The 12726-nt window shown below is 37.7% G+C and overlaps 1 protein-coding gene across 1 annotated transcript in view; it reads left to right on the top strand.

Moving 5' to 3' along the window:
* USP37 (ubiquitin specific peptidase 37) overlaps nt 1-12726 on the top strand; it is a 34805-nt gene that overhangs the window by 3002 nt on the left and 19077 nt on the right. Inside the window, exons 3-14 of the mRNA XM_058839900.1 lie at nt 932-1103; nt 2150-2250; nt 3500-3681; nt 4036-4110; nt 4622-4719; nt 6196-6280; nt 7033-7194; nt 7653-7784; nt 9533-9656; nt 9905-10110; nt 11209-11326; nt 12533-12612. Of these exons, the coding sequence (XP_058695883.1) occupies nt 932-1103; nt 2150-2250; nt 3500-3681; nt 4036-4110; nt 4622-4719; nt 6196-6280; nt 7033-7194; nt 7653-7784; nt 9533-9656; nt 9905-10110; nt 11209-11326; nt 12533-12612 (1535 nt within the window). The remainder of the gene's footprint in view (nt 1-931; nt 1104-2149; nt 2251-3499; nt 3682-4035; nt 4111-4621; nt 4720-6195; nt 6281-7032; nt 7195-7652; nt 7785-9532; nt 9657-9904; nt 10111-11208; nt 11327-12532; nt 12613-12726) is intronic.

The raw sequence follows: 12726 nt of genomic DNA, 5'->3' as shown, positions 1-12726 counted from the left end.
CTTTTAGCTTATATTTTTAAAAAATCCCAACAGCTCACAAAAAAAACCTAACCCAAAATACAAGGATTAAGCACAATGTGTTTCAAAAGTGTAATGTTCCCATTAAAACATTAGTTTCTGATTGAGGTGGTTCTCCAGCCCCTCTTACAAGCCGCTGTTATATCTAGATTGGTTTTCCAAGAAGCTAGAGATTGTAATGGAAAAAAAAGAAATCCCATTGGTGGACATGGAGTGTCTTTTATTATCTCAGTCTTTTTGAGCTACTCTCAATCTGCATGAGTAGTAGAAGCTTTACCCACCCGCCAGTTTTTGTAGATGACTTAGCATGAAGTAAAAAGGTTATTATAAATTAACAGGGGCATCATTGGGAGCGCAAACTCTTATTAAAATTATTTTTGTGCTCAACCATAACCCTGGAAGTTTTAATACCACTTAATTGTCACGATGTTGCATACAGACTAAGCATGTTTCTTACTGACTTACTCCCTCAGATTGTTTAAGCCATTTCAAATCTCTCTTCTCTGGGAGCAAATTGTGAAGTGAGACATTTGTGTTTAATACTTGAAATTTTCCCCATCTTAAATTGTATTTCACACTTTATGTGGAAGTTTTCATAAATGTGACTTCATAAAGTTGTTTTTCCTTTACATTTACAATTGTCATACTCAGTAGGAAAGCAAGTTTCAGGAAGCTTATCTGGGACTCTAGGCTGTTGAGCAATATTGATACCATCCTTACAGTTCTGTCAGGTGCCAAGGTCACAGATTGTATTAATTTTATGAGGTTTAATGTTTCCTTGAAGTGGAGCAAGGAAAAGTATTTTGGTGGGAGTCTCTCTTATCCTGTCTATTTGAAATATTTTGTTTAAATTTGTAAGTATTTTGGCCTTTTAAAGTTGGATTTTTGCTTATAGTCACTTTCTTGTTTTCAGTTAAGCCATAATATTAAAACTGTGACCTTACGACCAAATGGCAGAAAACTGTGCTGCCTGATGCTAACACTAAAGGATACCAGCTTTCTGACAATTGATAAGGTACCATTTAAAGATGCACATGAAATGCGGATGTATTTGGATGCAGTCCATCAAGACAGGGTTCATACTGGTAAGTGCAGTTGTTGTAAATCATGTTCTAACGTTGTGGAGAGATGTTGTGTTTCCTTTTTCCCATCTTATCATGGTTTAACCATATCAAACAACAGCTAAGGCCCAGGCATCTGCTCACTCATTCTTTCCAGTGGGGTTGGGAAGAAAATGAGGAAAGTGAAAATGAGGAAACTTGTGGGTAGACACAGTTGAATAAGTAAAGCAAGAGCTGTGCACACAACCAAAGCTAATGAGGAATTCATTCACCACTCCCTGTGAGCAGGCAGGTGTTCAGCCATCTCCAAGAAAGCAATACTCTACCATGTGTAATGGTGACTGGAGAAGACAAACGCCATCACTGTGCCACATGATGTGGGATATCCCTGTGGTCAGTTGAGGTCAGCTGTCCTGTCTGTGTCCCCTCCTGGCTTTTTGTGCATCCCCTGCTTCCTCGGGGGTGATGTGAGCAGGAGAAAAGGCCTTGACTCTGTGAGCAGAGCTCAGCAGTAACTATAACATCTCTGTTATCAGCACTATTTGCAGCACAAATCCAAAACATAGCCCTATTGTCGTTATTGGGAAGAAAATTAACTCTGCTCCAGCCAAAACCAGCACACATCTTCAGCACATTTTGTCCTTCTTGTTCCTGGCTTTCTTAGCACTTCTGTAAATGCTTCTTTCTGGCTTCAAACCCCACTTTTTGTTTTATACCCTTCTCATGTTGAACAATAGTCAGAGATTAACATACAGGATTTGTTTACATTGTGTGTTGGTATTTGGAAGATTGTATGTTAATCTCCCATGCCTAGTCTTTTAGTTTTTTATTTTACTTACTTTATTATTTTCTTTTTAAGGATAGGAAGTTTGCTGCCAAGTGGCTAAATGACCAGTATGAGGGATATCTATAAAGATGTGCTTTTGTCTGTGCATTCAGAATATTGTAGTCTGTTGGCAAGAAATCTAGTATGCCCTTTCCAAAATCAACTCCAGCTAAACATTTTGCAAATAAAAATCCTAGTCAGTTAAATGACAATCAAATCAAATATTGTGTACTTTTTCTGTCAGCTGGGAAACCCTCACAAGGATCTGGCAGCTTTGGAGGTGTGCTGGGCAGCAGGGCCACACAGAAGGAAGCTAACAGGCAATTCTCTTACATAGAGAACCAGGTTTGTTAAATGGTTCAAATTTTTTCCTCTCTTATTTTATTCTATTCCTCTCTTTCTCTCATTATCTTACTGTATGTTGTAATAGCACTTTGCATGTCAATACTTCACATCCAAAGTGTTTGTAATCTAGAGAGCTTGGAATAGCTGTGTATGGGGTGGCTGGCAATGCTGTTTCTTGCTTGTGAGGAGATACCTTCTGTAGGAATAAGAGAGATCAGTGTCTGGCTATGGAAGTCAGATTATGTTCTTCACATATGAGCTTTTAGGCAGAGAAAAAGTAGAAATAGAAGGAAAGTACACGACTGAGACTTGCTTCTTGCATAGCTCTGAATCGCCTTTTGTTTTATGCCAAACACCTTACGTGTGTGTGACCATGTGTTAGCATAGGTCTTAATGAGTTTAGGAGACTTCAGCCAAATGTGTACATTGAGAAGCAGCTGATTCAGGTTTGTATCAGAATACAGTTACTGAATTTGTGGCATTCTGCTCACATTTTTGTGTAAATTTCACAGACTTCCCCAGAAGTTGTATTTCTTCAAAATATTTTTGTTCTTTTTCTCCCCAGATTTCATGGTGTAGCTACTGGCTTTAATTTATTTTGTTATCTCTGTGAATATACTTATATTACTGCCCTGAGGGAGACTGTTTCTGACATTGTCCCAAAACAAATTCTACGTGTTACTTAAAGGCAATCTCACTGTGAAAACTTGAGGCTGTGTATACAGTGGTGAGATTAGACATGTTCAGTTTTCAAGTCTAAAATTGACCAACATGCCTTAGTCAACCGATTACTACCTCTTTTCATTGCATCACATATAAGGCTTGTTTGGCCCAAGGCATGCACTGTTTTAATTGTGTGGATTTTAGTACAGCTTTTTAATATTTTTAATTGTAATACCACCCAGGATTGATCTGGGGATAGGTAGGAATCACGCCTTGGATTTTTTAATGTCAAAGCTTGTAAAGGAGATTTTAAAAACTTAAATTCAACTGATTTAGCATTGGAAAGTGAGAGGGGAAAGTGGTTACTGCAGTAGAGTTTCATGTTTAGGACTGGTATGACTATGTCAAAATTTTACTCATGTCTAATTAGTGTGTAAACTCTCTGAATCTATTACAAGTAGCTTCTCTCCACCTCTGGATGCTACATTGTAGCAAATAAAAAGTGGTGGAAATTACATATTAGCTGAGGGTCCTGTTTGTTCACTCCTGGGTTTTCTCCCTGACCCCCTCCACTTGGGCTTTGCAGACTCCTCCCAAAAGAGTGACTGTGGAGAGTAAGGAGGAAAATACATTTCGCAAGGTTCTGGGTACCCCAGCGAGAGGCTCCATTAAGAATTCTGCTGGAGCTGGAACACCAAGCAACAGGGTGAACATTTCAGCATCTCCTGCATCAGCAGTCCCTCACAGGACAGGCTTGTTGGAGAATCGGTAGGAAGGTTTTCTTCTTACTATGATACTGTTAAAACCCAGCTCTTTATAGAGCTAAGTGTGGAACTGGTACACTGAAACATAAGGGGATACAAATCTTCCTCTAGTTTTGCTGTTACTTTTAACAGGATGTTAATACATGTGCTTTTATTGCCTCTGACTGGTGCTGGCACTAGAGCTTCAAGTACAGCTTAAGAGTTGGGCTGACCAAATGTTTCTCTGTGTGCTATAAAAGTGGAGATTGCAGAAGATAGGTCCAAAATGCATGGAAAGCATTGAGGAATTCTGTTCAGTTGGATAAAGGTTATTTACTAACCTTACAGAAAGCATGACCACAAATTTTTCTGTCATCAGTGAAAAGAGGAAAAGAACACAACCCCCTGGTTCAGAAATGAGTGAAGATTATCCCAAAGAGAATGATTCATCAACGTAAGTAACAGTTTTTTTCTGATTTTAAGTTCCTTGTTCATTTTCCATTCTGAAAAGAATGCTTTCAGCCACACGGACCAGGCTAGTCAGCTTGTGAATACGTTGGGTGCTTGAAATGAGGTATGTGTTCAGGGTTAATAAGGGAAATACAAACTACTCCAGCAGTTTATTTGCATGAACTGGCACATGCAAATTCTGTGTCATTGATCTTTGTCAATTATGTCAGTCAGAACTACGTGTGGACTATATGTGCTTTGACCCTTTTCAAAACAAAACTGATAAAGGGGAATTGCCATTTGAAGAAGGTGATTTGTGTGTTTGAAGTCAGATTTAATTGTAAGAGGGTTTGTTTAAATGAATTGGTTAAACTCATATGTGAGTAAAGTTCCTCTCTTTGTGGTGAAGTATTAAAGGTGACAGGAGAGAAATGCCTTAAAACAAGTTGTAAATATTGAACAGGAGTATCCCCTATCTTCCATAACTTCACTGCCTTCCACTCTTCTCTCTGAAGGAATAATAAAGCCTTGAGTGATCCAGCATGGAAGTACTTGAATAGCAGCAGAGAGAAACAATTGAACCTGAAGCAGGCTGAGGAGAATAGGACATCAGGTAAAAAAATGAATGTAAAGCTAAATGATACCTAGCCTTTACCAGTACAATTTTACCCCTTTGTTACTAGTTCAGCAAGTTGCTGCAGAGGTTTTTTTCCTAATCTATGACATTAACTTTGTTGCTTCCTCCAGAGCTGTATATGAGATGCAAATAATCTGCCTTAATTTTCAAAGCCTGTCCTGCTCTAGTCTGGCCTTGACCTTTATTCTGCAGTGCTGATGCCAACCCACGAGCCAGCTTGCTTGAAAATTCCAACAGGCAGCTTCAAACTGTTCCAAGCTGCCCTTTCCCTTGGGATGGGCTTTCTGTAAACTCCTTTTTGCTTGCTTTCTTGCTTATTTTTAAAACTCTCCTTTGCTCTTAATGCCTTTGTGAACTGTAGGCTTTTTTTTGTGATTAAGATGTGTACTGTTTGCTTTTACTTCCTTATCTCTTCCCCAGAACTTACAGGGAGAGGTCTTTGGGGCCAGGACTTTTGTCCTGCTTCTACCCAACTTCTGTTGGATACTGCTGTGGGACAAGGCTTTACAGACAATACAGAAATACTGTCAATATATAGATAAGTTAGCAAGCAGCACTGTTCTTCAGTTTTATGAATAAATACTTAGCTTCTTTCCTCATAAATAGGAATGCATTCAAAATCTTGTTTTTATGGGGGAATGTTGGTGAATGCATTCTTTTTTTGGGGGCATCTCTGATGGCACAAATGTGTTGCTGGAGTAGACAGTAAGGTGAATGTTTGCCTCTGAAAGGAAATCTGGTTTTGTCTTCAGTGTCAAAATTAGCATGTGTGTATCCCTGCAAGTTCTGGTAACAGTATTGCAAACTTCTTTTGTATACTTGCATTTCTGAAACATGGCTCAAACACTTCAAGATGGAAAAGAAACAAACAATTATTTATTATTTGAACTAAATTACACTGTAATTCACTGTAATAGGTGATGTTTTGACTCTTGAGAGCATTTTTTTAATGTGGCACCATCTGAGGTATCAGTCTCAGGATCTGTCACAATGATATCATAGCAATGAAACAAGTATATAGTAATTCACTGTTAAATTGGGAGTGGGAAGAGAAGCTGTTTTCACTTCTGCATATTTACCTTGAATTTTGAGAGCACTGCACTGGAAATCAGGAGTTTTCTATACATGTGTCTTATCTATCTGAACAAGAGGTAGATATTTATTAACTTGCACATAGTTAAGATAATGACTTTTTAATATTTCATATTGCACTTTGAATTTGATGGAGACTGAATTGAATACCTTAGACTCCATCATGCCTTTACTTACATAGCATTAATATTCACATTAGTACTTCTAAGCATATGTACTAGTAGTCTCCCAACCAATTCTAGAAACCAGTACTAGAGGATTTTTTAATCTTTGGACTAAATACTTTCAAACAAGTTGTTTCTTGTGAAAATAGCTTTGTAACCTGGAACAAAATGTCCTGCATTTCTTTCTCTTTTAAAGGTGTTTTACCTCTGCAGTCGTCATCTTTTTATGGTAGTCGGTCCTCTTCAAAAGAATACTCCACTGGCAGTTCCACCCTGGACAGGTAGGGCTGATTCACTAGAATGAACTGTAAATAGCAGTTGTTTCACAGGAATTAAGCTCTTCAGTTTCCTGTGTGTTGATCACATGGTGCTTAGATGCATAACATGCTGGGGTTTGTTATTTTGGTATTTTTTCCTCTCCTCCAGGAGCACAATCCGGTTCTTTAGTGTATCTTCAACTGCCCTGCGTACATCTACAAACTCTAGTTACTGCTTGCTATAGAAAGACTTTATAAAATCACTCAAGTCTGTTACAGTTGTTGTGAATGATTCTAGATGGTTCAAATTCTATATAAACTCTGCAATTTAAGACTGAACCCTTGCTTCATTTTTCCCAAGTAGATAAATGGCACACAATTCTGTATTTTAATAACAGTATTTTAGCAAATACTAGATTCTGCTGAGTTTGGGATTCTTCTTTGTCAGGTGCCATGCAGTCAGACTCGTGGTCTCCTCCCTAGATAGATGAGATACAAGATCAAGGGAGAAAAGAAGCATTGTCCATGTTTAAATGTTAGGAATTGAGGTCCATAGTGATTAGGTTACAAGAACAAGAGACTGAAAATGAAGGCTCTGGCCTAGATGTGAATTCTAAGCATATCTTGGGTTCTTTTCACTGTGATACATTCCAGTTATATTGTGTGGCTTTACCAGTCCTTGACTTCTGTAGTGCTGCGATTCCAGTGTCATGGACTATACCTCTTTAAGACAGAGCATTACAAATCTTACCCTTCTTGTACTTTTATATTTCCAGGTCTAGTGTATCCAGCCAGACCTCTTCAGCCAAAAGAAGCCTGGGATTCCTTTCTCAACCTGCCCCTCTTTCCGTTAAAAAAATGAGATCTAATCAAGATTACACAGGATGGAACAAACCCCGAGTGCCCCTTTCCACCCATCCTCAACAACAGTTGCAAGGGTAAATTTAATTTTCTTTATCTAGCATGCATACTTTGATCATCAGAACATGTACATTCTTGTTATAATTATTTAATTTAAAAAAATAATCCTGAAATTAATGAACACTGAGGTAGGGAACACTTTTTTTAGTTTGGATGATATGTATTCTTGAATTCGCTTCCTGGGAGTTTCAGAGACATTTCAGGTAATTCATGTTTATTTAATGACGATTAATTTCTCTGTCTTTATATGTGTGTGTGTGTATATATGTGCATTTTTTTAAAGTTTGATTGTAGAAATTCATGGGTGCTTTCCTGAAAAATTTAGCCTCCCATGAGTTTTCAATTTAGGCTGAAGGGGGAACAGCTGCAGTAAGAAACTCTGTGGGGCATTGTTTGGGTGAATATCCTGTGTGTTAGTAGAGCTATGTTTATAGACACAAAATATTCAATTTTTTTTAATTGTGTTTTTTTTCAGGTTTTCAAACTTGGGAAACACCTGTTATATGAACGCCATTCTACAGTCCTTGTTTTCAATTCAGTCTTTTGCTAATGATTTACTCAAACAGGGTATCCCATGGAAAAAAATTCCACTCAATGCACTTATCAGGTAAAATTCACTTTCTGTGTAAGCTTTTTTCTCCTTCATTGCTGAGAAACTGGTTTGGTAATACTGAAGCATCTTTGTAGAGAGTCATTTGCCTGTATAGATAATAAAAGAAATCCTAGAGCTCTCTGTATTTTGGAGCTGTATTTTGAAATAAGAAATCAGTTCTTAAAACTTAAAATACTGAGTTACAGGCATTCTTTTACTGTATTTCTAGTGGCAGAGTGAAATGCTTCAGAAAAAAATGTAAGAAATTGCAAAATAAGTTAGATGCAGAAAAATTTCTTTTAAAAACTTTGCCAGGTAGAGTTTAAGCTGATCACTAACTTCACCTGATATGTGGGGGCTTATGCCTTTTGTTTAGTAGCTGTGGAAAGTGTTCAAGTTTTGCATCTTTTGTATCTTTCTCTAAATTCAGCCATTTTGGATTTTTATTATATTTTCTCTCATGCACCTCATTTCTTTTCTCTCACTAAATAAGATGCAGAATCAGAACCATTTGTGTTTCTGTTTCATCATTTTTTATATCTTTTGTGATGATTTTCTGGTTTTGGTGTGTCATCTTGAACTCTTTCTACACTACTTGGGATCAGAGGTTGTTCCATGTGCTTCTTGAAATGTCCTTTCTCTAATTTTTATAGAAAGACCTCTGAAGGTTGTGCTCCATATACCTAATGGGCAGTGTGTGATCCTGTACAAGTCAGAGTTGATACTCAAAGCATCTACTTTGTCTTCTCTTGGTTTGGCTATATCATCTAACCTGGTGACTGTTTTTCTGGTTGATCAGTGATTGCTTATCAACTGTGCTGTGGTTTCCTAACATGCTTCACTGAGCAGCTGTAGAGGGCTAGGACAGCACACGCTGTTCTTGGAGATCAGCAGAGTAGCAGAAACTTGTCAAGCTGCAGTAAACTGATCAGATTCTTGGGGTAACTGAGTATTAGTTACTGGGTTTGGGATGCAAGGGGATTATTCAGGTTTTCCCTGTCTTTGGGTTGGGGTTTTTTTGTGTCATGGAATGTGACATCTTCCTATCACCTTCCTGTGTATGAAGCATGACTGAAACTTGTGCTTGGAATATATTTGGTGTGTATGTCCTGTGAAATTGTAAAGCAGTTGTAAAAGATGACTAGATCGCAGTACCTGAGAGGCACGGGTAAACCTAATTTCAAAAGTTTTGTAGCAAAGCTAACAGAAGCACAAGCTTGAACCGAGGAACTCCTTATGGATCTTTTTGCTACAGCTTTTTTCTGTTATAATGTTTTTCTGCTGAAAGAAGTAAGCCTTGAAAATGAGTGAAAGTTTAAAAATAAAACATAAATAGAAACCATTCTGACCATTCAAGTTGAATTGAGTGATTTTATGTTGCTTATTCTGATACTGTGTGATATCATACCTCCTTTCAGTACAAGTGTTTTCAAAAAGCATAATGGGTTTTTTTTCTCACTCTAAAAGAGCAGAAACAAATTTTTAGAGCTTTATAAGGCTTTTTTCTTTACCTTAAAAGATTTTGGATTGTTTTTTTTTTTGTTCATTTGAGTGCTGTTTGATGATGGCCTTAAATGAGATCTCAAAATACTTGAAATGGAAAAGGTTAATTATATGTGGGATATTTTCATACAGAGCCCCTGAACCACTTATCACAGGAGAGAAGCTTTTAGGAACTCTTAAAGTAAGGTATCATGAGTTCTATTATGTTTCTCTAAAGTCCTGGAAAATCAACCAGCATTTCATTGCCTTGACTTCTGCAGACGTTTTGCCCATCTGCTTGCTAAAAAGGATGTCTGCAGCCCTGAGGTTAAGAAAGAGCTGCTCAAGAAGGTGAAAAGTGCCATTTCAGCTACTGCCGAGAGATTTTCAGGGTACATGCAGAATGTAAGTATCATTGTCTGGAAACAGTTATGTGCAATTTGTTTAGTGTTTGGACTGCACTGAACATCTGTCAAGCTTCAGCTGTGTTTGAGAGTGACTTTTGGTTGAATGGCAGTGATTGTTAGAGCAGAACTGCCTCAGTATTACCGAATGCAGTGAGCTAAACATAATTTCCCCGGTCTGTCTGTGTTTGAGGAAAATACTGAATGAAGTTGTACAAAGCCATTTCATTGCATTTGCCCTGTTTCTAGGATGCACATGAGTTCTTGAGCCAGTGTCTGGATCAGCTGAAGGAAGACATGGAAAAGTTAAACAAAACTTGGAAGAGTGAACCAGTCCCTAATGAGGATAACTCACCAGGACGTGCTTCTGATGACCTCTCAGCCACCAAAGTTTATACATGTCCTGTTATCAGTAACTTAGAGTTTGAAGTTCAACATTCTATCATTTGCAAAATGTAAGTGTGCTTGACAGCTTTTTCTTTACAATTACCTTAAAAGACTAGGAAGTGTTCCCATCTCATGTGACTTCATCTGCAGGTTGTAACGAGCACTAAGATCTATGTTTTATCCAAAGCTAGATATTTTGAAAAATACTCTCTTGTCTAGAAATGCTGTAAACCTCACAGCACGTGGTCTGCTGCTGCAGATCTTCTTTAAACAGTTTCATACCACCTAGTTCTTCATTGCATGTCTAATGGAAAGCCTTTGTGCTTTGCTCTTTGTGTACCAATTGTATGGGAATAGAAAGAAAAGAGGGTTTCAGCCAATTAATTTTTCTTCTTAAAAAAAAAAAAAAAAGGAAAGAGGGGAAGCTATGTTTTTAATTTGATCTTTCTAATGGCTTCCAGGGAATGGCATTTTCTTCTGTCTCTCTATGTTCTCACAGAAGAAGATTGTTTGGGCATTCATTTTGTATGGGCTGTGCAACAGATTTCCGTATCGGAATGTTTCATTCCACAGAATTTGCATGAACACAGATATTTGGGAATAATAGTTTGTGTATGCTTAATTAGTTCTGCAGAGCAATTAAAAGTAAAGTGCATCCAGGTAATAATTATGGAAGAAAAATGACTGTAGTAGGGGTATTTTTTCCTAAGAAAAATGAAATGTAAGAAAAATTAAGGGGTTTTGTTGGTTTTGGTTTTTTAGATGGACTCCACTCTTGTTTCTAAGAACAGTTTGAAAATATTTCTAGCACTTCCCTTCTGCTAGACTGGGCTGGACTTACTTTTCTCTAAGAATACTGAATGAAGACCTGTTCAGCTATAGCAGTCACTTTGATTTCCTGTATGCCTGATCATTTGCTTCTCCAAACCAATCTGTGCATTTTTGTTCTTACCTTTACACAAATGTTTCAATTTCTAAAGCATCAAAAAGAATTTGCAAGATCCAACTTTGTCCTGAGCATCAAACAGTTCCATTTTGATGAGTAAAAATAGGATGATCAAGAAGTATATGCTTACTGGGAAGTCACTCTACCCTAAAACATGCAAGTGTTCATTAATTTAAAGTTTATTTTTCATCAGACTTGTATAAGCATGTTTCTTTTCTAGGTGTGGTGAGACAGTCACCAAACGAGAACAGTTTAATGACCTCTCCATTGACCTTCCTCGAAGGAAAAAATTCCTTCCTTCCCGATCAATCCAGGATTCTCTTGACCTCTTTTTTCGGGTATGTACTTTGAGGGGGTTTTCTTATGCATTGTGGAGTGTGTGTAGGTTATGTACCATATGGAAATTCTGACTGTATAGCTGATCATTAGTTTCTATGACAGCAGTTTGCAGGCTTGTGAGACAACATTGCACTTTTTGGAGTTTTGTCCCTTAATAGCATATGGAAGTTTGTATTGTAAAATGCTGTGCAGAAATTAACTGATGTAAAATAAGTAAACTTCCGAATTTTGGGATGAAAGAGTTGAAGTGTAAACAAATACAGAGGAGAGAAGGGAGGCTGTCAGATTGGGATAATCACTCAGGAATTGTTACCTCTCCTGGGCTAAGATGCTTCAACAGGTTGTGTGACGGCCTTAATTAGCATGGAGGAAAAAGGTCATGCGGGTACAATAATTTTAAAAAATAGCAGTAATATCTGGATGCTTACTTTGTAAGTAGAGCTTCAAGCTGAAGCTTCTGAAAATTAAAAATGAGCCATACATCTGTGAGTTGATGTTGTATTTTGTCATATCTTGGAACAAACTTTTTCCTTCCTCTCTACATAGATAGTACTTTAAACAGAGAGAATAACTGTCATGCTTTTTCTTCTAAAAACTGGTGGAGGTCTTACGATTTAAAAAATTCCTTAAATTGTAATGTTGTAATTTGGCTTCACTTAAGACTGTAGGAATGTTAGATGGGCAAGTATGTAATTTCAGGAAAGGGATGCTTCCCCTTTTGATGTCTGTTCAGAACTCTATTCTCATGTAACATAACCTTGGTAAGTTTAGATGAGGATAGCTTTTGAGGAAGAAAGCAGAGGTTTTGAACAAGAGGGAGGAAATTTCATGGCACCATCCTCCACCATAGGTTATTAGGCAAAAAAAAACCCCAAACGAATCCTGTGTATGGGACAGAAAACTGTTAACCTCACAAGATTGTCCCCACCCTTTGGAAGCTAATTTGTGTCATAATGGTGGCTAATTCTCTGGTCTCCAGTAGACTTATAGGAAGAATTCCACCTATATTAGTGGGTATGATGTCAAATGTTAAGGTCTGCTGCCTGTCCTCTTATTAAATGCCCTCTTACTAGGTCAAGTTGAAGGTGATTATAATTTCAAGTGGTTACTGCTGTTTTGAAGAGTTTGTGACAGATGTGACATATTTTTGGTTGAGATCTATTTGATTTCTCTTTTGTTCCACATTTCTCTGCTCCGTTAAACAGGCAGAGGAGATTGAGTATTCCTGTGAGAAGTGCAATGGAAAGTCTGCTGTTGTCACACACAAGTTCAACAGGCTTCCCAGGTAAATGTTGGCATCTGTTCCTCTCTTTCCTGGAAGCATATGTTACAAAAGTGCAAGCAAAAATCCCTTGAAGAGTAAAGCTGGGAAAATGAGCAGGGAAGTGTGGACAGTGTG

Source organism: Poecile atricapillus, chromosome 5 (assembly GCF_030490865.1).
Source record: "Poecile atricapillus isolate bPoeAtr1 chromosome 5, bPoeAtr1.hap1, whole genome shotgun sequence".
NCBI classification, from domain to species: domain Eukaryota; kingdom Metazoa; phylum Chordata; class Aves; order Passeriformes; family Paridae; genus Poecile; species Poecile atricapillus.
This window is presented reverse-complemented; position numbering and strand designations above follow the sequence as displayed.